The 27,359-nt window shown below is 42.8% G+C and overlaps 1 protein-coding gene across 5 annotated transcripts in view; it reads right to left on the reverse strand.

Annotated features, from left to right (window-relative positions):
• The window catches only part of ACVR2B (activin A receptor type 2B), a 340,318-nt gene that overhangs the window by 38,728 nt on the left and 274,231 nt on the right, over positions 1-27,359 (reverse strand). For all 5 annotated transcript variants that reach the window (XM_033931707.1, XM_033931706.1, XM_033931705.1 and 2 more), the window contains 3 exons: positions 16,814-16,957; positions 7,951-8,094; positions 5,695-5,843 (listed from right to left, as the gene is read on the reverse strand). In XM_033931707.1, coding sequence (XP_033787598.1) covers positions 5,695-5,843; positions 7,951-8,094; positions 16,814-16,957 — 437 coding nt within the window. The remainder of the gene's footprint in view (positions 1-5,694; positions 5,844-7,950; positions 8,095-16,813; positions 16,958-27,359) is intronic.

Consider the following 27,359-nt stretch of genomic DNA (forward strand, 5'->3'; position numbering starts at 1 on the left):
ATTCTCGGTGGTTCACGTACCTATCTGGAGTCCCCCTCTCCCCCATGTGAGATCATTTCTCATTCCCAGCGGAGCTGCTGTAACTCTTTGGGTTGCTGGCAATATAAATGAAGTAAATACATTGCCTTTGGTGACCCGGAAGGTATTCCTCTGTTACTACTTCCTGTCCCTGCATAGATGGGAAGCAGTCGCAGAGAGAAAGCTTACAGGTCGCCAAAGGCAGTGTGTTTACTTCACTCAACCTACCATTGACCTGAAGAGTTTTACCATTGGCCTGAAGAGTTACAGCAGCGCCGCTGTGAAGAACAATGAGCAAGCACCGGATCCCTTGGGGTGGGGGGGGGGGAATAACATACGGAGGGTAAGAGAGATGCTGGATTGTAGGGATGGGGAGGAAAGGGAAGAAAAGATGCCAGTGGAAGAAAGGGAAGCGGCAGTTAGCGATGCCAGACCACAGGAAGGGGGGGGGAGGGAAGGAGATAGATGTCAGACTACTGGATTGGGAAAGGGAGAGGGGGAAAGAAGAGGGAGATGCCAGACCAGGAAAAGGAAGGAGAAGGGAGAGATTCCAGACTAAGGCAGGGAGAGGGAAAGGGAAAGACAGAGTGCCAGACCACAAAGGGGGAAGGAGGGAAAGGAAGGAGAGAAATGCCAGACTGGGGAAAGGAGAGAATAAAGATCACAGACCATAGGAGGGGGTAAAAGAGGGATGAGATGGTACACAGGGATGGGAGGGGTAGGGAAGGGAAGAGAGATGGAATAAATGCTGTTTATGGATAGATGGGAATAGGGGAGAAGAAAGAGGGAGGAGATGGCACACATGGATGGTGGGAACAGCAGAGAGCGGGAGGAGATAGTGCGCATTATAGATGGGAAGGGAAAACATGGAAAAGTAGATAGATCTGAGGAGGAAACAAAAAAATGGAAGAAAGTTGAATGCTAAAAGTTAATGCCAAAGATGGATATAGGGCAGAAAATGAAGGAGATGAAAAGCAGCAAATGGATAAGCAGGTCCTGGAAACAGAGTTAAAAGCACAGAAAGAAGGAAGTGCAACCAGAGACTGGTAGCTTAAGGTTCAGTCTGGTTAGTGTATGCAAATTTAGACAGTTCAGACTTCACCCACACAGCGGCCCGACGGACTGTCATTCAGTAATTTCTATTATTTTTCATTCGGCCACATATCATCTCTCTCAGTTATTGACACTCCATAGTACCCCCCCTTTTACCTTCGTGCAACCTATCACCAACCACTATGTAGTTTCTGGCGCCTTTAGTTTCAGTTTAAATAGACAGCGTTATTGATGCGTGTTTTTTCTCTCCCACTCTAAGAACTTCTCATCAGCGAAGAGTCTTTTCAGGATTTGGTAAGCACATCACTCTTATATACTCTTTATTTTTTCTTCATTAAGTCATATAATGTTTTCTATTTAACTGCTTTTTATACATGGCTTTGCTTCTTTTATGGTCCCACATAAGGCTTGTGGATATGATTTACAAGTTTGTATCCTTAGGCGGTACATGTTCCTTAAATACAGATGAATTTGCCAACCTAAACAATGTCTGATTTTACAATCATTAAGACGATTTATACTATCGCAGCTATTTGTCTCAGCAAGCTCATTGCATGAATTTGACTTAAGATTTAGTCTAGTTCATGCATACATATTTATGTACAGACAGTTCAGGCTTTACCCTCTACCTATGTCCTTCCTTAGGTAATGACAGTACATAGTACCCTATCACTGTCTATTATGTGTCTCTTGGCGCATTTAGTTTCAGTTTAAATAGATAGTGGTATTGAGGAGTGCTTTCTATCTCCTGCTCTTAAGGATTTTTCATTAGTATTGAGCCTTCCTTGGTACCTTAGCTTGTATATTTCTTTTGCATATAGATAGCTTTGCCCAACTTAGCATAGTTTAGGTTTATCAGCATTAAAACGATGTCCACCACTGCGGCAGTTTGTACTTTATAACCAGCACTTTCATAGAAATGCCAATGCATAAAGCATACAACGGTACTAAACTAAACCTTAGGTTTGTATACCGCACCATCTCCACAAGCGTAGAGCTCGGCACGGTTTACAGGGTTAGGTTGAAAAGGAGCTACAATGAAGGGTTATAGGAAAGGAGCTAGGAAGATAAAGAGGGAGCCAACCTGCTGTGTGCCACCTAGAAGTACCCAGGGTACCCTCCCATGGAGTTTGCTGGTCAGTGACCCCACAGTCACAGGTTTCTAGTGTAAGCTGAGTGCATCTTGACAGAAACCCAACTGGGTTTCAGGGCGCAGGCTGCCTTTCCCGCCCCCAGCTGTGTGGGGATGGAGATTGGAGTCGGTCTTTGGCCAGCTGGCAGTCCGAAGTTCTCATAAGGTTGCATTTTAATTTTCCTATGTTCTACTTTCTTACTTTTTACTTTTATCCTAAAGGAATGTGCACTCCTTTATTATATGCAAACTATGATCTTGGCTGAACTACATTTTAAATAATTTAGACACAATTATAGGTTTCTGTGACCTTTTGTGATCACATCAAACAATTTGTTTTTTTTTCAATTTAGGTTTATTAGGACTTATATATAATCCACGAGGTATTGTCATTTGACCTACATGGTATGTACCTCTACTCTTATAGCGCTCTTCTACATCGCTTATTTTTGGTTCGGCAAGGTTCTCAAGTGCAAATCTATTCTCATTTTTTGGTTTATATACTCCCACTGATCACGCATGAAGGGCAAGCACCTATTGTCACAATTTTCTGCTCTCTACACATTTCTTCTGTTCTTTAATTTTGATGTCCTTAGCATCTGATTTGTCTATTATCACCTTGCACTTATTAAAATGATCACACATTTCATGTCACTGGTCATTCCCTTGCATGCCATTGGTCATTTTTATCACACTTATAGATAATGGCACCAGTCATTCTTGTACAATTGATGTCACTTGGTACCTAATCTCACCCCTGTTCACATATAGCATATTAGTTCATAAAACACATTATATTATTACCCATAGGACCCCTGAGGAAGTCAGCGCTGTCGAAACACGGACCGTGTTGGGTGAGAGTCCATAGTTCCTAGTGGATTGGGTCCTAGATACTTTTATGTGGATTACAAAGTTGGATTTTTAATAAAGCCTACATCTTAAACATCAACTCTCCACAGGGACAGAAGGAAGAACAATATAAACCAAACAGTATTCAAACATTCTGTGGGTTTACAAAGAATAAAATGAAACCACGTGTGATACTATATCCAACCATTAGATGTCACTGTCAGATTTCAAAGGATGGATTTTACAGTTTAACACACAATGGGTTTCTCTGGCAATAAGTGCCACTGTACAACAGATAGCAAACAGTAGTGAACTACTCAGTTCAGTCACGAGGCATCACAGCATATAACAACCATTAGGAAAGCTATATGGGTCAGTTACTAGATTTTAGAACAGACTTCATAATAAACAAAATGAAACATATACTGTGCACCTGGACTCTCTAACAGCCAGGCCAACAAGGAAAGGGGGAGTGGGGAGTAAGGATGTGGGGGAAAAGCAGGAGGGATATACCTCATGAGATTATTTCCAGCCCCTCTGTGTGTACCTGTGTTTTATTTGTGTGAGTGCATATAAGAGTAGGTTGCCTCTGTCTCTGTTTCTGACCGGGAGAGTAGAGAAGAGTGATGAGGCAGTTTGAAAGGAGCAATTTTCCTAATTGTTATGTTTCAATATATCAGGGTTACTGTGCTGCAGGACCTGGAACTGTTTCTCCCATAAAATTCATTCGACCATTTAGTGGTTTTCTCTGGAATCCCTGGCCCAATCTAGTCTATTTTTTAAAATTTGTCTTTTCATGAGTTTTTCCCACAAGATAATTTTCAACCTGTTCCATTACATTTATACACGACACTTTGGCCCTGGAGAGACCGATGAACATTCACAACCCCTTATCTATGGTTTCTTTTCAGCATCCATTGGGTTGGAAATGATAAAAATAAATAAATAAAATTATTTCAAATACAACACAGCAACCCCTCCTCTTACTCCCCTGGTGGACCTTTCTCTCCTGCAAGGAAAATCTCTGGGGATATAATTTGTATAACATAGTAGATGACAACAAATAAAGGCTTGCACAGTCCATCCAGTTTGCCCAAACAAAATAAACTCAAAGCCTAAAGGTATGATGCGATACTACATAAGCACACTTGATCTTGATTTGTCATTGCCACTTCAGGCAACAGACTTTAGAAGTTTTCCCGGCACTGGCATTGTTTTCCAACTACTGAAGCTGCCATCGAAGCCCCACTCTGGCCCAACCTGATCTGTCCAGCCATGATCAGGGCACGGAATGTCAAAATGGTTTAATTTTATTTAATATAACCACCCTTCCTTAGGCAATAACAGAGCAGTTTATAAAATTACTATTAAAATAGAAAGGAATTCTGCATTCTTAAAAAAGGCAAGGAAGGGATAGCACACAATGAAAAATAAAATATGTAGGAGAAAGGAGAACCCAAACACCATTCACGCATCCCCCAATCAGAGGTGTCAAACGCAAAAAAATGTACGATGGCCTACTGGCCACACAGGCAGTGAAACTTGACCACCAATTATCCAATCTACTGATGATGACACCAGATTACGAAACCTTCAGAAAAGAAATTAAAACCCTGCTATTCAAGAAATCCATCAAGACAAACTAACTTCACAGGAAGTATCTCAATCCCCCCAAAGTAACCCGCTCAACTATGTAATCTCTTCTGGAATTGTCCAGATAACCTCTAATGTAATCTGCCTGAACCACAAGGTAATGGCGGAATAAAAATCACTGATGTAATGTAATGTAATATCTGCCCGGCACTGGTTTTGCTTCCCAATTACTAGATTTGCCACCTAAGCACTGCTAAGTTTTTGGGTTCTATTTTCATACAGGATACCTTTATTTATTTATTTAAAAATTTATATACCATTTAAATATCTAAGAAGTGCACAATAAACATACAAAATAAATAAAAACAATACAACACATTAATAAATAGCAGCAAACTAACCCCCTCCTTTATTAACGCATAGTGCGGGTTTTAGCGCCGGCAGCGGTAGTAACTGCGCTGACGCTCACAGAATTCCTGCTGGCGCTAAAACCCAAGCTATGTGTTAGGAAAGAAGAGGGTAACTTCTCCGCAAAATAGTCTTATTGTGTTTTATGCTTATTGTATTGTATTCTATTACTGTTTTCATCTCCATCAACTCCTGCAGAAGAGCATTCCAGGCATCTGCCACCCTCTCTGTGAAAAATGTAAGTGTGCATTCTGGTGCCGGATCAGCAGTACCGGAATGCATACTTATATCACCTATATTCAACTGGAGTCACGACATACAATCAGCATTTACTATTATTGTGACTGTCTTTCCAGTAAGAAAACTCTTGATGACCTCCAGGACTAATTGAAGCCCAATAAGGCTGAGAGAAATAAAGTTTTCTTACTTGGGATGCAAGACTTCAACTCATATCCTAGGTCCTGAAACCTTGTGAATTTCTCTTTCTGGGAACGATAGCCTTAGTAATGTGCCACTATGTTAACGAGGATTTCACCCAGATCCCAAACCCTACCAGCAAATTTATACTTAATATCATATACAGTACTTTCTTGCAATAAGACATGTATCACATAATCCTGCATATTGATGGGAAATATCACCTGTGTGCTATGGCAGGTTTGGGTCCTTCCCCTTTGCAGCGGGGCACATCCTCATGCAGGTAAGCCAGACCACGAGCCATGGACTCTGCTATGTGGCAGAGCTCATTCCAACTCACCACATTTCCCTTCAAATAATCCGTCAGTGAGCCCTGCAGAAGAGGATACATTCAAACAGTTTCAAGTTAAGAAACTATACCTACACGGCTTTACAGAGTTTGCCACATTATGGTTTGGGGGGGGGAGGGGAGGGGAGAGGTAAGAGAATTGTGATTTTACAACAGTAAAGTAAATGAAATCCAACTTCTAAAGGAAATATATATCTGTACTGTGAAAGAAAGTTGTAATAAAGAAACAAAAACAAGGCCTGACTAACAGGGCTAAGCTCCAGGCCAATATGTATTCTCTACTGTGTACAGCAAACAGAAAAACTGAAAGGCTTATTAACGTTTGAAAAAGTACATACCCAACACACTAACAGATGTCATTTCATGCTTTAATCCAAGTGACCCTGTGCGTGAGGAGCTGGATAATAGTACTCTTTGCTAGACATAACCACACGTGTGCTTACATCTGATCAGCCGTATGGTGAAGGAAGAAAGAAGGAACGAACATAGACTGGAGTTGGCAGTAATCGATTAGTAAAGCCGGAAAATTACAGCAAATATTTCCTCTCAGGGCTGCAGTATTTCAGCTGGGTGGCTTTACAGGCAGTTATAGCTATATCTGAGATCTGGGATGAAAGTGATTTCCCTTAAGGGCATATTTCTGTCTTACTTCTCATTTCTTACTGCCAAGATCACTGCCACCCTTTGATCTTCCCTGACCCTTCCCCCCTCCTAATTCCAGTGCCTGCCTCTTGCCCTCTCTGAATTCCCTCTTTCACCCATCTTCTTCCCTAGCTCTCCATCTTCTGTTCACCCATAACCAATCATTCCTTTGTGTCCGCATCACCGAAATTCAGTGTCAGCAGTACAGGGATAGAGCATCTATTCTTTTCCTACAATACACCTTTCCTCCCCCATTATCCCCACTCCCTCTGCGCAGCACAGTTCAAGTACGGTGAACATTAAAGCAGCCATGTGCAGGCTATCCGAAAGGTGTGATCTTATAAAGTAAACTACCATGGAATCAGTGGCGTGGCGAAGATGGGGTAAGGGCATCCAGGGTGGTGATGCCCCCCTGCTCTCTTCTTCCCCCCCTTCCCTCTGTACCTCTTTAACTTCACCAGCATAAGCAGCATCTCCAACCTGCTGCCTGCACCGGCCTCAGCTTTCCCTATGAAGTCACTTTCTGGTCCCTCAACCAGGAAGTGATTTCAGATGGAGAGCCGAGGCCACGCAAGCAGCTGGTTCGAGGTGCTTTTCATGCTGGTGAAGAGCAAGGGAGTGGAGGAAGGACCGGGGAGGGGGGCTGAGAGAAGGAGAGGTGCTAGCACCCCCACCAAGACAGAACCCTGGCCGTCTGCCCTTCCCCCCCTCCCCCGCATCGAATCATAGAAATATCATGGCTAGGTCACAGCAGATTTGAAAGAGTGCAAACAGTTATTCTTAAAGTCTTATAGATGAGCATATTCAATATCGACAGGATCTCTATAATATTAGTACTACTAATTGACTCATTATTCAATTGAATTGTGCACACTCAAATTTGTGTGCATTAATTTTTAGCATTTTTTATAGAATTCCGTGGGAAATGTTGTTTTATCCTTGAGAAAGGACAGAGCTTCTATTCTTCGCTGAAACCCCCCCAAAAAGGGACCAAATTAGGATTTCGAGTCTAAACCAAAACTGAAATTTGGTTGGCCTTTAATGGATGTATGCAAACCAATTGTTAAAAGCACCAAAACTAGGGGACAAAATCTGAAGTCACTATCTTGTAAGTAGAATTATATTTAAAATAAATAGGAGAAAATATATATTTTTTATCACTCCACACAAAATAAAAAATACACATATTAGTGGGGGAGAGGAGAGGAAAAACCAGCAATACCGGAATAATATGAGCCCAAGATATTCCAAGCCACTTCATTATCAAAACCAGTGGCAAACTTTAAGGGCTCCTTTTACTAAGCTGCGCTAGCGATTTTAGCGGGCGCTGCATTGCCTCGCGCGCTAGACGCTAACGCCACCATTGAGCTGGCGTTAGTTTTTACGCGTAGCGCAGGGGTTAGCGTGCGCTAAAAACGCTAACGCACCTTAGTAAAAGGAGCCCTAAGTGGATCCTCACACAGGACAGTGCAAGATACATGAAAGCTACCTTGTCATGGAACGCTGTAATGAGCCACAGCTCGGACTCCAGGTTTGTTCCTCGCTTCTCAGCGGCAATAAATTGAAGAAGGTTTTCATGCTTCATTCCAGGGGTGTTGAAGATTTCCCTCTCACTCTGCCAAGATTGCTTATCCTGAAATGGGTAAGAACAGCTGCAAAATGAGGCAGTGTTTACTCAAGAATCATAACTGCAACACATTTAGGTATTTTTCTTGTACTCTGAAGAAAAGGAAACTTTTTATGCTACTGCCAAGCATCTTGATGCTCCCCCCTCCCCCAATCAGAGGGAATTCCAAGTGATCCCAAAATCTAAATGTGATCAGCTGCATGACTCAACTATGGAAATCATAATCACCCATAAGGAGAGGGAAAAAACAACAACAACAACATGTCATAAGAGCTGGATGCTTCCAATTAGGTGTCTGGAGGGAGCACAGAAGTAGCCTACTCTATAGAACAGTGGTTCCCAACCCTGTCCTGGAGGACCACAAGGCCAGTCGGGTTTTTGGGATAGCCCTAATGAATATGCATGAGAGAGATTTGCATATAATGGAGGTAACAGGCATCTGCTCTATGCATATTCATTAGGGCTATCCCAAAAACCTGACTAGCCTGGTGGTCCTCCAGGACAGGGTTGGAAACCACGGCTATAGAACACTAGCATAAACAGTAATTAGCAAGCTTAAAGTGTAGGTGCTTGTACTTGTGCCTAAGTGCATCAATGTGGAGACTGTAGTTTGATATACCACTCTGAGCAGAAAGCAAAGTTGCTTACCTGTAACAGTTGTTCTCCATAGCAGGGGAATGCTGGAGAGGTCCTCTGACTGAGCCTGAGTGCCAGTGCTCTCCCCTACCTAGGTAAGCTTTTGAGCTTACTAGGCATGTGCAGGAGTCCCTAAACCTATAGCCCCTCCCCTCAGCTTGTCAGCTTTGTCTCTATTAATGAAAAGAATTAAGATGAGGGGATGGAGGGTGGGCAACTGTGGCTGCATTCCCTTGCAGTCTACGGAGAACACCTGTTACAGGTAAGCAACTTGCTTTCTCCAGAGACAAGTAGGGGATATGCAAGCACACTTGTTGGTGAGTCCCAAGCTTGAAGAAGATGGAGATGGGTGGTGGTTAACATAGTCACAGTGCAAACAATTTCCGTAAGACTGATTGACCAAAACGTACATCTTGTGCTAAGCTTTGATCCAGGCAATAGTGCTTCGTAAAAGTATTCATTAAGAACCAGGTTGCAGTTCTGCAGATATCTTGAATGGGAATGGATTTTAAATTTGCTACTGAAGAAGCCGAAGCCCGTACTTTATGGGCCCCAATTGAACCAGGCCGTTGTAGGTGTACTCTTGCATAACAGAAACTGATGCAATGTGCTATCCAAGAGGAGACAGTTCTTTTTGATGCCAGTTTTCCTCAGGTAGTTGGATTGTAGGAAATGAAGAGCTGGTTTGTCTGGCATAACTGAGCAGTCGCATTGAGGTAAAAAAATAATGTTCTTCTGCAGTCCAACGTGTTTAGACTTTGTTCTGCTAGAGAGGAATGCGGAGGAGGAAAAAACAATGGCAAAGTTATAGTTTGGCTCAGATGAAAGTCTGTGATAACTTTAGGAAGGAACTTAGGATGAGTTCGCAATTGTACTCTGTTAGGAAAAAAATTGGAGATAAGGATAATATGTGACTAGTGCTTCAGGCTCACTAACTCTTCTGGCTGAAGTTAAAGCTGTGAGAAAGACTGTTTTCCACGTAAGAAATGTAAGAGAAGTAGATCCCAATGGCTCAAAAGGGGCCTGCATTAATTTATCTAAAATGAAATTCAGGTCCCACACTGGAGGAGGATCTCGCAGTGGAGGCCTAAGATTAGTGAGACCTCTCATAAAATGAGAAATGAGAGGGTGATGTGAAATTGGTTTACTGTGCACAAATTATGGTAGGCTGATAAGGCTGCCTGATGAAATCTAACAGAATTTGACAAATGTAGAAGATATGATAAAATATAGTCAATTGGACAATGAAAAGGAGACTGTTAGTGATCGTGTGCCCAGATGGAAAATCATTTCCATTTAGATTGATAAGATTTTCTAGTGGAAGGGTGCCTTGCTGCAAGAAGAACTGTTTTCACAGGTTGAGAAAGTGGGAGATGATGGATCCAAGATGACTGTTGCCTATACGATCGGGTAACATGCATCTGACTAGAGCTCTCTAGTTACCTGATTTCTTGCTGGTGACAGCTGTTTCCAGCTTAATTTTGCTTTTGGCTGGACGCGATGCCAAAGAGGAGAGGCCAGAGCACTGCTAATGCCTCACGGTGCTTGGGAGGGCTGATTCTCAGCAACATCGAAGATTTGCTCCGGAGGATGCAGGGAGCTGCGTCTACGACTCTGGATTTTAGCCCGCTGAGGATCCCAGGAGCGGGCGAGACCGGCGGGATTTTTCTTGGGCCTGATACCACTCTCAGCCCGGACATTAGAGCACTGCCTCTTCCACCATGGTCAGCCAGTTCTCCCAGGGCGAGGAAACCCCGAAGGAAGGGACAGTCCTATCCCCAGAGGCAGATGATACAACAGCAGGGAGCCTGGAAATGGAGATCCCGGTTCGGGTAATCTCTGAAGAGGATTCTGTGGAAATTACAGCAGCAGGGGGAGGTTTGATCCAGAAGGAACAAAGCCACGGATATTCCAAGGAAGGTGAGAGACTATGCACTTTAATACAAGCTTCTTTTTGGGATAGGCCTGCTGAGGTGATCTTAGAAGCCCTTTGGGACTTGGTAGCAAATTTTGGGAAGACAATTATCCCCAATTTCCAACAAATTGAAAATAAATTGGTTCACCATTCAGAAGAGTTAGAAAAATTAAAGTTGGACATGACTTCTTCCAAAAATTCACTTCAAAAGACTCAGCAGGATATGGTTTCAGTAAAACAAATCCAAGAAATTATAAAGATAATTTGAATCTTAGAAGAAAAATAGAGTCATTAGAGAACCAGGCGCGTATTAACAATCTGAGATTGATAAATTTCCCAAGAGTAACTATGGTTACATCTAGAGACATGCTTAGGAGATATTAGAAATTTTGGAAGTCCCAGAGGGAAATCTTCCACCATTCTCTCAAATGTATTATCTCCCTAGCAAAACTCCACATCAACAGCAACTTGAACCTACTGAAGGACAAGCATTGAATATCACTGAGATTCTGGAGTAGTCAGACATGGAGGTGGCAACACCAGCAACATTAATTGTTACAATGGCTCTTTCTGTTGATAAATCATGGTTATTGAGACTGTTTCTTAAGAATAAACAGAAGGAATTCCTTTGTTTTTAAAATTCAAATGTTCCCTGATGGTTCAAGGGAAACGCAAAAACGTAAGCGTGACTTTCTTCTTTTAAAACCAGGGGGTCATCTCACTAGGGGCTACATTTTATTTAAGACACCCCTGTAAGTGCATTGTTCGCTATCACTCAACTAAATATGTATTCTTAGAGCCTCAACAATCGACTAATTTTGTGGCAATTTCCCGTTTGGACAAGGATAAATCTCAATCTTGAGCTCTAAAAAGAAAAATGATAGCTCCATTTCCGATGTATAGAAAATAGCATTACTTTGTTGTATTGATTACATTTTTTTTTTTCTTACCTCGCCAGTACAATTTCTTGAATCCAAAGAGGACTTGAGCTAATTTCACTATAATAATTCTTCTTGTAATTTTGCTTAACTTTTGTTAAGTATGGATTTATTATTTAATGATTGTAATCTGCTTTGGTTAAATTTGCTTTCTTTACAAGTTATACTTGATATTATATTGAAATCAATAAAAAATAAATATTAAAAAAAAGAGAAAGTGGGAGATGAAGAAATGCAAAAGCCTTATACTGAAAGTGCTGGTTGAGGAATTTGAAGTGAAAGAAGCGCCACTGGGAAGGATGAATAGGAATGTGAGTGTATGCATCCTTGAGGTCTAGGGCGGCTAACCAATTGTAATGTTTCAATGGAGGAAGAATTGCTGGAGGAGAAATCATCCTGAACTTTTCCTTCTTGAGGTCTGAGGTTGAGAATAGGACAAAAACCTTGTGTTTTTGGGGGGATGGGGAAGAATTTGGAGTAGAATCCCTGGTTCATTTTGCAATCTGGAACTTCCTCGATGGCATTGTTGCGCTGTAGAAGGGAGACCTCTGCTGCAAGTTGCAGAATATGCTGGTACCGTGGATGGGAGAAGTGGATGAGAGGGTATAGTATGAGGAAGAAAATTGAGAAAGTATGTGCAGGATCCACTGGTCTATCGTGATGGTCTGCCACTGGCAGATGGTCAAAAAATAGGAGTAGGCTTAAGAGTAGGAAGTTGAGTTGTAGATGATTGCTTTTGGCTCCTTGTACACTGTTTTGGAGTGTTAAGGAGAAGACCGAGATCTTTGTAGGGCAGGTTGATTGTAAGGAGAAAATCTGCGTCGCAGACAATACTGCTGAAAAAACTGTTGATGATATGCTCTATGATAAGAAAATGAAGATGTAGGGCGTCAAAATTGTTGGGGTTGCTCCAAGGGATGCGCTGAGAGTTCCCTATTAGTTGAGGCATCTTCCTCAAGTTGTGAGACTGTTGCTTGCACCTTTTCACTAAAAAGACTGTCTCCCAATCAGGGAGCGTCTGCTAGTCTATTGTGTAGGTCTGATGCTCTAAGCCAGGGATGCCCACACTTTTTTGGCTTGTGAGCTACTTTTAAAATGACCAAGTCAAAATGATCTACCAACAATAAAATTTTTAAAAAACCCACAAAGCACAATGTACGCAGAGAAAATGTTAATTATCTTTTGTTTTTGGGGTTATTTTTCAGAGGTCAAGGCAGATGACTTTAAAATAAAGGCAGATGACTTTAAAATATGCAATGTCACCTCAGTAACAATTATACAAAAATAGACAAATATACCCCCTCCCCTTTTACTAAATCGTGATAGTGGTTTTTAGCGCAGGGAGTGCGCTGAATGCCCCTCGCAGCTCCCAACGCTCATAGACTCCCTGCGCTAAAAACCACTATCGCGGTTTAATAAAAGGGGACCAAAGTGCAAAATATAGACAGCAGAAATACAGTAAATTCTCAAAACGGACACATTTTGATTACTAAATTGAAAATAAAATCATTTTTCCTACCTTTTTGTCTGGTGATTTCATGAGTCTCTGGTTGCACTTCCTTCTTCTGTAAATCCAATATTTCTTTCTTTCTGCCCCTCCCCTTTTCTTTCTGTCTCTCTTTCCTTCTCTCTCCCCCTGCCTCCCTCTTTATTTCTGTCTTTCTCTCTCCCCCTGCCTTCCCAAGTCATAGCACTGATTTCTCCACTTCCCCGATTCTTTCACTCTCCCTGCCCCCCCAAGCCACCATGCCGATTTCTCCCTGCTTCCCCGAGCCAGGCCTGGTGCGTACAAGCGCCAGGCCCACAAGCCCCCCCCCCCCCCGACATCAATTCTGATGTCGGAGAGAAAGATCCAGGCCAGGCAGTGATTGGCTGGCCCAGAACTTCCTCTCCAACGTCAGAATTGAGGTGAAGGCTTGTGGGTCTGGCGCTTGTACGTGCCTGGTCTGGCTCGGGGAGGCAGGAAGAACAAGATTGCAAAGGCAACGCAATCGACTTGCATTGCCTTTGCAATCTACTGGTTGATCGCGATCGACTATTTGGGCACCCCTGCTCTAAGCCGTGCTGTGCGTCTAGCGGCTAAGGCCACCGCTGCCATTCGGGACATCATGTCATAGGCATCACAGTTGGACTTAATTAAATGGTAAATGGATTCTTGAAGGACAATGAGAAGATTTGGTATTGCTTCTGGGTAAGCAGCTTCTAGCTATTGCAGAATAGAATGTTGAAAATGCAGAATTTGCAGCTGGTGAGCAATAATCTTGGATGAGAGCACAGAACCTTGGTAGACCTTGTGACCTATGGAATCAAGGAGGCGATGATCCTTTCCTGGGGGTGCACTTAATGGGGATTCTGATGTCTTAGGCTTTTTAACAGTCACCTCCGAAACCACTGAATGGTGAGGGAACTGCTTTTAGGACCTTATATTTCAACTCCAAACGTTTGGAAGCTGTAGATACTGATAGGGGTTTTTGCCAATTAGCTAATTGCAGGTCTTCTAGAACTTCATGTACTGCTATTGCAATGAGTTCCTTTATTGGAGTCTTACAGGATTGAAGAATAGCTTGAAAATCCTTGCTGCCTGTAGGTATCGCTGCTTGACTAAGGCTAAGCAGGGAAGACACCTTTTGCAAAAATTTAGGATAAGAGTATTCTTCTGTTGGATCTGGCTGCATGGACTGGAGCAGTTGAGGTGGTTGATCAGGATCTGAAATAGGAATTACATAAGGATCTGATCAGTCTGGAGAAGGAGCAACTTGCATTGGAGAGGAGCAGATGGGAGTACAGGGACCCAAGGTAACATCTGGAGATGGTGCTAAAGGGCCTTAAAGCATAGGGTCCCTCTGAGGGATATTGTTGAATACAGGCCAAGCATTGCTGAGCCTCCAGAACTGGAGGAGTCTGAGGAGAATGCTGAAGTAAAGCAGCACTCTCCTGCATAAACCATTGGAGAAGCAGGAAAAAATTAGAAACAGCCTGCATGGAGTCTGAGCCCTGGGAAGGAGGATCTGGGTGAAGACCAGGGAAAGAGGGATGTTTAGATGGAACCTACTCTTGAAGGGAAGGTGTTAGAGAGGCCTTCTGTTTGAATTTAGAGTGACTTTTGATAGGCTTTGAAGTGTTATCTGCAGCTGATGAAATCTGTTGATTCAGGCCAGGAGAAGACTGCAAGGCTGAGGCTGAGCCCGCGGGAGTTTTCACTGTAGCCTCAGAAATTAATAAAGCCACTTCAGGTTCTCGGTTGGAGCTCTGTGTTGTACATTCACTACCAGAAGTGAAGGAGAAGTACCACATTCACGCGGTGGAAGATTTTTCTTGTGGCCTGCTGAGTCGGCCAGTTTTTAATTTTCTAATGGCATCAGTGGCAGTTGGCTTCCCTCCCCTTGCAGTACTGAGACAGGCCCTGGAGGAGGAAGTGAGCGGCAAAGTTTTAGGCCTTGTTGCCTTTTTGGAAATTCCAGCGTGAAGAGCCATTGTATGAGAACCGCTGTCCATTACGGTATTTCTCTCAGGGAAAAAAGCACTCTCAAGGTCCTAGCACTGGCCGTTAAAACCATCATCGTTGTCAAGGCAGTGTTCGCAGCTTTTTAAGGCTCCAATACTTAAATATTTCTCCTCTCCGATTTGGGGATTTTTTTAATGAAGGAAAATCTTTGTCTCCTTTTGTTTGGTTTGATCCTGCCCCCCTTTTTGTTTGCTAAGAGGAAATTAATATTCATTTTTTTTGTGAGGAAGAGAGGGGAGAGCTGCGACCTGTCAGGAGCGGCTGATGAAAAAACTGAGGTGTAGGGACTCCTGCACATGCTCAGTAAGCTCAAAAGCTTACCTAGCTAGGGGAGAGCACCGACACTCAGGCTCAGTCAGAGGACTTCACCAAAAGTGTGCCTGCATGTTCTCTGCTTGTCTCCGGAGAATACAGTACTTTGAAAATTACGTGCAAAAGTGGATGTCACGGCTATATCCTGTCCTTGATCTGAGCCAGTGTATGGCCCCTTGCAAATACATGCTATGTGAGTTAAGCTGAAATTCGCAGAATAGCATTTGCACATGTGCCCAGGTACTCTTAAAATGAGTTAAAGTTACACAAAAGAATATAAGAATTGCCATATTGGGACAGACCAAAGGTCCTTCAAGCCCAGAATCCTGTTTCCAACAGTGACCAACCCAAGTCCCAAGTACGTAGCTGGATTCCAAGTAGTAAAACAGATTTTATGTTGCTTATCCTAGGAATAAGCAGTGGATTTCTCCAACAAATTCCAGAGTTTAATTACACATTGTGTGAAGAAATATTTTTTCCGGTTTATTTTAAATCTACTACCTAGTAGCTTCATCACATGCCCCCTAGTCCTAGTATTTTTGGAAAGAGTAAACAAGTGATTCACACTCCCCTCCAAATATCAACACGAACATAGCAAGACAGCATGTATTAGTGGATCAGGACATATTGACAGGCTTAGTTTGCTCTGCTGTCCCTGCTCATACTAATCTAGCTAAGGATATCACCTGTCAGGCTTACAAACGTGACTGTTTCTGCTATTCTTGCTGTAGTTGACAATAGTCAAAACCTAAATAGCTCAGTCTTTTGAAGTTCTGCCACAAGGCAGAGTGGGAAAAATTATCACCTCTCTCTCCCTCCCTCTCTATAACTGAGGTAGGAAGGTGCAGCTTTTCTTCGTACTGGCCAGTAAAGGGGCTGTAATTATTTGCTACATCACTATTGACAGTAAGGTATGGAGTCATATGAGTGAAAGCTCCTGCGCATCCTCACTTCAGTGAACAGTGCAGCTTTGCAGTAGTGGTTTATGGTCTCTTACTCAGAAGAGCAGAAAGGGGGAAAGAGAGAACACCTTAGGAGAAATGAGAGGAAGGAAAAAAAGAGTGCGGGGGATGGGTGGGAGAGAGAGAGAAAAACATAGTATGCTCTGGGGGCAGGGGACAAGAAGCAAATAAAAAGTATAATATTTGAATAGAGGTAGTGGGAGAAAGTGTCTTTAAGTGAGTAAAGGCAGAGTGAGCATTCAATGGGGAGGGGAATGAAGAAAGTGGCTGGGAAGTTTAGGAGTGGGGGGGGGGATTCATAAACCACCACAAAATGTTTGGCACAAAATGTCTGCTACTTTTTATATTATTAAAGAAAGCCTTTAGTCTTTAAAATAAATCTCTTCCTTCAGTTGCACAAACCTGGGGTTAACAGTATGTAGGCAAGCTGCAGTATCATCATTCATTTCCATGTTACCTGTATAGGGAAGATCTTCACTGCTACATATTCATTCATCAACTGTGCCTTCCAGACACAGCCAAAGCGGCCTCTGGCCTTAATCTCCAGTAACTGCAAGGGCTTCAGGCCTACCAGAGGAGAAGGTGGCGGTGGCCCAGGGTCCTAGAAAAAGAGTAAAGATTTCATGTCTGAAAGTGCTGGATGCTGGAGGTATAACCACTTTACTGTAACGTGTTTAATGGCAAAAACCTTAGACACTAAGGGGCTCATAATAATAATTAAAAAAAAACGTCTACAAAGTGGCCTCAATGGGTACTTGGACGATCAAAAAGCCTGATCATCCAAGTACTCATAACCAAAGCTGGTTTTAGACGTATCTAAAACTAGCTTAGGCCGTTCCCCTGCCTCTAAACGCATAGAGGAGGGGAAGGGCGGGAAATGGGCAGGAGGCAGGCTGACTTAGACATAGTTGTACAGCGGGTATAACGATTTTTTTGAGAATGGACATTTTCCCTGCTTCTACTTTCAGCGTTTAGGGCCTAGGCCAAAAAGGGACTTAAGACGTTTTTTTTATTATGCTCCTCTAAGACCTATTTGTTATTTTTTTAAAAAATCTATGAACGACTAAGGGCTCCTTTTATTAAGCCACGCTAGCGGGATTAACGCGTGCGAATTTTCATCACGCGCTAACCCCCGCGCTGGCCTAAAAACTACCGCCTGCTCAAGAGGCGGTAGTGGCTAGCGCGGCCGGCGGTTTAGCACGCATTAAACTGCTAGCGCACCTTTGTGTAAATATAACAAATAATCACTGTAATATTTTATATAACGGAAACCCCCCCCCCATAAAAATAAAGACTTGAAAGTTAACAGATATAGCTATAACATCAAAAGGGAAAAGCCAGTTTCCATTCAGGTTACAGCAGTCATATTGAATGGACAATGACAAACTACTATTTTAACAGCAGCTGTCGTGGTCAAAAAAAGTATCTTGGCTTATTACTCTGTTCTAAACACTCCACATACACAACAAATGTAAAATCAATCATGTCAGGTTGGGAGGCACAATGCCATAATTTTATAATTTCAAACAGGTTATATTTCACAACATCTTTTGATACTTTAATCCCATGTTTACTGATAAATATATTTACTTTGTAATTAGTGGTTATAAGCCCAGAAATTTATTATTGAATATATGTCCAGATTTAGTGGTATATCAATAAAGCAGGTTTGAGATTTTAATGCCACATTTTAAAAATGAACTATGATGACCCGGTATATAAACCGAAGATTAGATTAGAGATTAGATTAGATTGCCTTTTGAGATTTTAATCCTGAAAATGTTTATATAGTATGTTCCTCTCATCACTATTCCTTACTGGTACAGTATGTCGTGACATTTTTGTGGTACTCCTATGCTAAAATAAGACTAGATAAATAAATATATATAAACAATAAGCCACCCAATGGTGAAGGTTTGCATTGGTATTCATTACCACCACCACCCCTCAGTAGAAAGTGTCTGAGGCCATCCCACCAGGCTAGGCTGTGTTTTGTTCTAAGGGAGAGGGGCAACCAACACTTGAAGTCACAGAAGACAGGTGCCCACTATGACAAAAGCTCTGACTGAATAGGCCTCATGTGGGCCCGAGCCTAGGGCACCACTTCCAGAGTTGCTGCCATGGATTCCAGGCATGTGAAGCTTCCATAAGGCACAGTTTGCACATTTAGTTCTGTAACTTGCACACACATTGCTCCATGAGAAACCCCCCCCCCCTCCCAATACCATGTCAAACTGAATCCCCGGGTACCAGTCGCGTGTGGTCAGGGCCTTCAGGAGATTTGCTCCACTCCCCATTTGCTCTGAATTTTATTGGTTGAGCAGGCAACAGGCAGATGCTGCTCAGCCAATCAAATTCAGATCAGTACTGTCAGGGCCTTCAGGGGTGTTTGGAGAATCCCTAGCCCTAGAACCCTGTTTAGTTTTTTTGTTTTACTTTTTGTTTGATGCAGTTTGACTGGTTGAGCAGGCTGCCTACTCAACAAATCAAACTGCATCAAGCAAAAAGTAAACAAACAAAAAAAGAAGGCTTTAGAGCTGGGGATTCACTGAATCCCCTGAAAGCTCTCACTGCATGCCGCTGCCAGGTAACTCAGAGTTGAAGACAGTAGATCTTAGCCTGATTCTCTGCTCTTCCCAGATACCCCAGCACTCAATCTCCTGAGAAATGACTGCTCTGGAATCTGGAGTCAGCTCATAAAAGCCAGTCATCCAGGTACAGGTGGATCTGAATGCCAGTGCAAATAATTAAGTGGCCACCACCATCACCACCTTAGCGAAGGTGCGAGAGGCCATCACCAGGCTGACCAGGACTGCCCAAAAGTGAACGTGCTGACTCAGGACACAGAAATTTGGTATCATGCAATTTACAACATATCAATGTGGTCTACAAAACAATAAAATCAGTTAAAACAAGAAAAGAACGTCATTGTCAATAGGAAAGACCTAATTTAAATATTGAGGAGAGAGAGAGTAAAAAAACACCTCTTTTTGTTGTGGTTGGAACTCAAGTCTCTTAATATATTAATCCATTCATTGTTCATTTCTAGAATTGACTACTGTAATGCCTTGTTCACAGGAATTCCCCTGAAAGAGTTCCTCATATGGAAAGCAAAGAAATTTGACCACGTCACACCACTCCTCGAGAAATCTCATTGGCTCCCAGTAATACATCGAATAACTTACAAGATCTGCCTGCTAAGCCTTAAATCAATACTCTATAAAACTTCTGCCTTTATTGATCGAGTCTTAATACCCTATACATCCGCCCGATCACTTAGATCTAAAACCATCAAACGTGCCTGAACCGGAAAAAATCTTCAAGGGGGATCAAGAGGGAAAATTATCATACATGGAGGTAAGCCTCGAAGACGTACTCAAGCAGATAGATAGATTAAAAACTGACAAATCTCCGGGCCCAGACGGAATCCACCCGAGAATACTGAAAGAGCTCAGAGACGAAACAGCGGAGTTACTGCGGTAGATTTGTAATCTATCCTTGAGAACAGGGGTAATCCCGGAGGACTGGAGGATAGCAAATGTTACACCAATCTTCAAAAAAGGAACGAGAGGCGACCCGGGGAACTACAGACCGGTGAACTTAACCTCAGTTCCGGGCAAGATGGCCGAATCATTGATCAAGGAAAGTATCAGTGAGCACATAGAAAAAAATAATCTGTTGAGAACAAGCCAGCATGGTTTCTGTAAAGGAAGATCATGCCAAACAAACCTACTGCATTTCTTTGAAGGGATAAGCGAACAACTGGACAAAGGTGACCCTATAGACATTGTATATCTGGACTTCCAAAAAGCCTTCGACAAGGTACCCCACGAACGCCTACTAAAGAAGCTGTGGAGCCACAGGGTGAAAGGGGATGTGCACAGATGGGTCAAAAATTGCCTGGCGGACAGGAAGCAGAGGGTAGGAGTAAAGGGAGACTACTCTGACTGGAAAGGGGTCACGAGTGGTGTCCCACAGGGGTCAGTGCTGGGACCGTTGCTGTTCAATTTCATTAATGACCTGTAAACAGGGACGAAGTGCGAAGTTATTAAATTCGCAGACGACACAAAACTCTCCAGTAGGGTCAGAACTGTTGAGGAATGCAAAGATCTACAAAGTGACCCTGAACAAGCTGGGTGAGTGGGCAAAAAGATGGCAGATGAGCTTCAATGTAGAGAAATGTAAAATCTTGCACATAGGGAAAGGGAACCGATGTATAGCTATACAATGGGAGGGAGGGTACTGGGGGAGGGCAACCTAGAAAAAGACTTGGGGGTATTGGTGGATACAACGATGAAGCCAGCGGCACAATGTGCAGCGGCCTCAAAGAAAGCGAACAGAATGTTGGGCATTATCAAAAAGGGTATCACTACCAGAACGAAGGAAGTTATCCTGCCTCTGTATCGAGCGATGGTGCTCCTGCATCTGGAGTACTGCGTCCAATACTGGTCGCCGCACCTTAAGAAGGATATGGCGATATTCGAGAGGGTCCAGAGAAGAGCAACAAAGATGATTAAGGGCATGGAAAACCTTTCATATACTGAAAGGCTAGAGAAACTGGGGCTCTTTACCCTGGAAAAGCGGAGACTTAGAGGGGACATGATAGAGACTTATAAAATCATGAAAGGCATAGAGAAGGTGAAGAGGGACAGATTCTTCAGGCTAGTGGGATCATCAAAAACAAGAGGGCATTCAGAAAAACTGAAAGGAGACAGATTCAAGATGAATGCCAGGAAGTTCTTCTTCACTCAGAGGGCGGTGGACACCTGGAATACGCTTCCAGAAGAGGTGATAGGACAGAGGACAATATTGGGTTTCAAAAAGGGATTGGATGACTTCCTGAAGGAGAAAGGGATTACAGGGTATAGATAGAGGGTTACTATACAGCGTACTACAGGATTAGGGTATAAACATTTTAGGCGGTGGAGAACTTACAGGTCATGGACATGGGGGCCGCCGTGGGAGCGGACTGCTGGGCATGATGGACCCCTGGTCTGACCCGGCAGAGGCAATGCTTATGTTCTTATGCTAGTTGTCCCCGTGTTGCTTTCTGAATGACTGGCAGCAGTTCTTGAGGGACTCATGAGAACTGCCAGCAGCCACTCAGAAAACAGCACGGGGCCAGGAGGGAACGTAGAAAGCTCGCGCCTGACCTCCGCGCCCCTGACTTGTGCAACTGCTACCGTCGAGGGAGGGAAGGATGAATTAAAAAAGGTACGGGGTTAAAAAAAAAAGGTACTTTGGGGGGTATGATTTAAAAGGTACGGGGGGTGGGTGTGTTTAAACAGGGGGGGGGGGTTAGTTGATTTGTATTTTGCTTCCTGTTGGGTATTTCTTCACAATTGATTGTGCTTTGTATTTGCGTCCTGATGGGTATTTCTTCTTAGTTGATTGTACTTTGTTGGTTGACTCTAATATTGAAAATAAAAAATTGCTTGAACATAAATGTTTACAGGGATATGGGGGATGATGTAAAGTACTGGGGGGTACATGGGGGTATGGAGATGATTTAAGGTATTGGGGGTAGGTAGGGGGTATGGGATCTGCCTACCTGCCCTGTCCCTGCTTGCCCTGTGCTCTGTCCTGGCCTACCATTAGACCACAAGAGGGGGGGGGCAGGGTACAGAGCCTGGCAGGGAGGGGGGACAGGGTGCAGAGCCTGGCAAGGAGTGTAGGGTTGGGTGCAGAGCCTGGCAGGGAGAATTTGGTTCAGAATGGTTTTTTTTTTTCTTGTTTTCCTCCTTTAAATCTAGGGTGCGTCTTATGGAGCGAAAAATACGTTAATCGTGTTTAACTATAAGCATCATTAAATAAAAAAAGTCTTAAAATCTGTCTTAAATTTATCTAATCTATGTATTCTAATAAACAAAGGGAGTGAATTCCACAGTGAAGGACCTCATATTGAGAAAATTAATTGTCAAACATGTTCATGAATAATTATTCTATGTGATGGGATATATGAAGCTAATTTTGATTCATTGATCTAAGAAATCTTGTAGGAATATATGGAACTAAATGGTGAGTTAGATTTACCATTTACATGCCTCTGGAAGATAAATATGGCCTTATGCTGTGTCGAACAGAACTCCCAGGTATCCCTGATAGGAGTACTGACAAAAATGCCTGGAACCACGAAAATTATGCTGCCTAGAACCTCTAATGGTTACTGCTGACAGGTAGAAATTATGGCCAATGATCTACTATACTGGCCATAAGATCATCTAGACCCTTTTATGAACATCTGTCCTTTGAAGGAAATCTTCTGAGTGTAGCCTTAGAGGTGGAGTCTCCTGCCCATTGCCTGATCCAGAGCATCCTGCAGGCTGATATCGAACAAGAAGAGACTTCTGCTCATGAGCCTGATAAAGTTGTAGAGGCTCCCGCGGCGGCCCCCATGTCCATGACCTGTAAGTTCTCCACCGCCTAAAATTGGACACATAATCCATTCCTGCTAGCATAAGCTGGGGCAAAGGCTCGCCCTCTACCATACCATCTTGGTATGACAAGCATGTGCCACTAAAGAAGCTGCTGCGGCTGCTTTGATCCCTAAGACCAAAGCTTCAAACTGCCTTTTCAGGACCAAATCCACTCTGTGATCCTGTGTATCCTTTAATACTATGCTTCCCTCACTTAGCAAGGACATGAGCTTAGTCACCTGGGTCATCAAGGAATCCACCTTAGGCTGAGTGAACATCTGCTGACACTCCTGTGCCATAACATACAGCTTCACCATTGTTTTGGCTACCTTTAAAGAGTCCTCAGGAGCAGTGTTCCCTCTAAGCTGCGCTGGCGTGCGCTGGCGCACAAAATATTGCATCGCAGCGCACAAGTTTACGTCACAGCGCACGGCGTACGGAGATGGCAGGGCGGCGAGAGGAGAATCGGGCGAGTTGGCGCTGGCGCCCGATATTTGTAGCGCACAGCGAAAAAAAAATTGCCCACAACACCCGCCCGCTTAGAGGGAGCACTGCTCAGGAGCATTCCAGTGCTCTGTGACTAAAACACTCATATTAGAATGCCAGGGAAATGCTATAGGCTGCACTCTTACTTCACTCAGGACAGAACACTTAGCGGGCGGCACAACTCTCGCAACCGCAACTCTCGCAAAGAGTCAGTACTGAGCTCTGAGAGCCCTACAGGCCTGAACAGCAGGTGTATTGTGAGGGTCTTCCCCTTGGTTAAGGGCCACCACCGTTTCTTGCATACTCGCCCCAATTTGCAATCCGGAATATTCCAGCACGGAAGACTCACTCTGTGTGAGCAAGGGCATAGAGTGTGACCCTTTGTGTTCAAGTCCCTGTCAGAAAGGTCCACTGGTCGCTTTATCCGCTGCACTTTTCTCTTGATATCACGTCGCTGTTTTCCAGTTTTTCACCGCTCTAATTTTAAAATATTATGTCTCGCCCATAGAGCCCTCCATCAAGGCATCCTATCTTATCTCTCTAATTTCTGCCTGCACCCCAACCAGATTTCTTTGCTTATTAGATGCCAACCAGCTAATGCTTTCTTCACCTTCCAGAGCTTATCAATCTACTAGGCATTCAGCATTCTTTTTCCCTAGCACCCCCAAACTTTGGAATGAGCTGCCCCATTCGATCAGGAGTATCTTGACATTCCGTAGTTTCAAAGAGATCCTGAAAACTTCCTTCTTTGAACAAGTTTTTACTTAACATTCTAAAATGCACAGAGAGTACAATTTTTAAAAAAATGTGTGCGATTATGATGATATTGAATAGTCTTTCCTTTATTTAATAATAATAATAACAGCTTTATTTATATCTTGTCATACCTTTCAGTTCAAAATGGTGGCTACGTGAATACAGTGAAGTTACATCATGAGCATGAAGAAGGAGTAAACAAACAGGCGTATAACGTAATTGAGGTAGGAGCATGCAAGTAGACATAGAGGAAATCGTTTGAGGAAGTTTAAACAAATTTGTCCAATAAATGGGTTTTCAATGATCTTTTGTATGATTGGTATGATGATGAGTTATGGAGTAAATCGCTTAGAGTATTGTTCCAGATTCCTGCTTGGAAGGAAATATCTTGTTGAGGAATCTTTTGAATTAGCATCCTTTGGGAGTTCTGTGTGAGAAGCGGAGTTTGTCTTGGAGCCCAAAGTGTTTCAAAAGGTAGGTGGGTGCAGTGCCGAATAGTGTTTTGAAGCATAGGCAACCGAATGGGAGTTCCTTTCTTTCTTTTAATCTTAGATTGTACACCACTTAAAAATGTACATTTCTTAAAAATGTGGTACAGCAAGTTTTTAAAAAAAATAAATAAATGACATCCCTGCCATGTTGGAATATAGTTTTCTCCCTCAAAGGCTATACTATATGTTTTGTTTTTTTGACCCAGTACACGAGCAGAAAATCCCACTAGATGTCAGTGTACTACTGACATTCAAATTAAAGGTACTAGATCTCTTACATGTAGAATTCGCAGCTTGCAGGATGAGAACACGAGGAAAGTGCATGGAAAAAAGTTTTGTTTATTTTCAGGCCATTTCAAACATTGTTTTCAATTCATTTCACACACTGGTTTTAAGTTATAAAAAAATTAATGTGCATTAAATGTATCAAACGTGCACTAATGAATACATATCCCTAGAAAGCATCAGTGTTCCCTTTCAAGCACCTAATTAACAGTGCCACCCATTGCTTTCCTTTCTATCTCTTCCAAATACATCAATCCCTTTCTGTATTTTCTTTCAACAGGTTTCCTTGTGGCTCATGCTCCCAGTTTTTAGCATCCCGAGAGCTGACAGAACAGAGCCTCGCTGATAAACAAAAGGAATTTAGCTTACCTTGTAAATTTTTTTCTAATCTTTTGCTACCCTGGATCACGTAGGGCTATCACAAGCAGCAGGTGAAAATGGCTGCCACCCTACTGCTACCACTACCTCTGTCAATGCAGTATTAAACAGATTTGATGCCATTACAGCCGATTTAGTACAGGCCTGACAACATCATGGGCTGCACCATTTGCACTGGATCCCCTGCCATGTCACATAGCCCCTTGGCTGTCACTGTTTCTGGCAAAGTGATATCTTATGAGCTTTTAGTTTACCCTCAATCTGGGGTTCTTAACACAGTTCCTGAAGCACAGCCAGTCAGTCAGGTTTTCAGAATATCCACAAAGAACATACATGAGCAATTTTCATGCACTACCTCTACTGTATGCAAATCTGTCTTATGTATATTCATTGTGGGTCTGACAGATGATTGGCTAGGTGTGTTCCAAGGATTGGGTTGAGAACCATCGCCCTAAATGGAATCAAAAAGGGTTAAAAAAAACCCCAAAACTCTATAAACATCCAGTGAAAACGTTTCCTCTAATGGCAGCCTGAACTGTAGGCTATATCAGTTCTGGATTCAAATTTATTTATTTAAAACATTTATAACCTGTTTAGACCTAAGCGGCTCACAAAAGTACTTACATAATCATCAAAAAAACAACACAATAGATAATAAACATGTAACATTTCTTCAATATAAATAAATAAATCTTTCAAGAAAAAGCCTCTATGAATAAAGTTGTCTTCAACACATTCTGAGTAACTGAAAGTAGTCTAAATGGCACTCCTGCCACTGAGATTATTGAGGCAATTATTTTTGCAGAGTGTACATTTACCAGCTCTTCAGTGACTAAACGAAACATCCTCTCAGACCTCAGAGATCGTAGCGGTTTATACACTTTCAGCACCTGAGTTAGATACTTTAAAAATCAGCAAGAGAACCTTATAAACAATATGGTATTTTACCGGTAACTGGTGAAGCTTTTTCAACAATGGCATTACATGGGCAAATCTGCTCCCTCCACACATTAACTGGGCTGCTGCATTTTGAATAACCTGTAGGGCTTCACGTCTATGTTATCCCTACATACAGCGTATTACAGTAATCTAGTCTCTGAAAAACTGTTTGAACTACTATGTGAAAGTCATAATTTGATAACATAACATAAATAATTCATAAGAACATAGGAATTGCTGCTGCTGGGTCAGACTAGTGGTCCATCGTGCCCAGCAGTCCGCTCCCGCGGCGACCCCTAGGTCAAATATCAGTGCTCTAACTGAGACCAGCTCTACCTGCATACGTTCCAGTTCAGCAGGAACTTGTCTAACTTTGTCTTGAATCCCTGGAGGGTGTTTTCCTCTATAACAGCCTCCGGAAGAGCATTCCAGTATTCCACCACTCTCTGGGTGAAGAAGAACTTCCTTACGTTTGTATGGAATCTATCCCCTTTTAACTTCAGAGAGTGCCCTCTCGTTCTCCCTACCTTGGAGAGGTCTTTTATCTATTAAGTCTATTCCATTCAGTATCTTGAATGTTTGATCATGTCCCCTCTCAGTCTCCTCTTTTCAAGGGAGAAGAGGCCCAGTTTCTCTAATCTCTTGCTGTACGGCAACTCCTCCAGCCCCCTTAACCATTTTAGTTGCTCTTCTCTGGACCCTTTCGAGTAGTACCGTGTCCTTCTTCATGTACGGTGACCATAGATGGACGCAGTATTCCAGGTGAGGGCCTGGTATAGTGGCATGATAACCTTCTCTAATCTGTTTGTGATCCCCTTTTTAATCATTCCTAGCATCCTAATCACCCTTTTTGCCGCTGCCGCACATTGCGTGGATGCCTTCATCGACCTGTCGACCAGCACTCCCAAGTCTTTTTCTTGGGGGAGTCTCTCCAAGTAATGCCTCGGACATCCTGTATTCGTATATAAGATTTTTGTTACCAAAATGCATCACCTTACACTTATCCACACTGAACCTCATTTCCCATGTCGCGGCCCATTTTCAAGCATGTTTATGTCACGTTGCAGATCTTCGCAATCCTCCTGCATCTTCACTACTCTGATTAACTTTGTATCGTCTGCAAATTTAATCACCTCACTCGTACCAATTTCCAGATCGTTTATAAATATGTTGAAGAGCACGGGTCCAAGCATTGAACCCTATGGCACTCCATTGGTGTTGCTTTTCCAGTCAGAGTATTGTCCATTTACCT

The sequence above is a fragment of the Geotrypetes seraphini genome, chromosome 2 (assembly GCF_902459505.1).
Source record: "Geotrypetes seraphini chromosome 2, aGeoSer1.1, whole genome shotgun sequence".
Taxonomy (NCBI): Eukaryota; Metazoa; Chordata; class Amphibia; order Gymnophiona; family Dermophiidae; genus Geotrypetes; species Geotrypetes seraphini.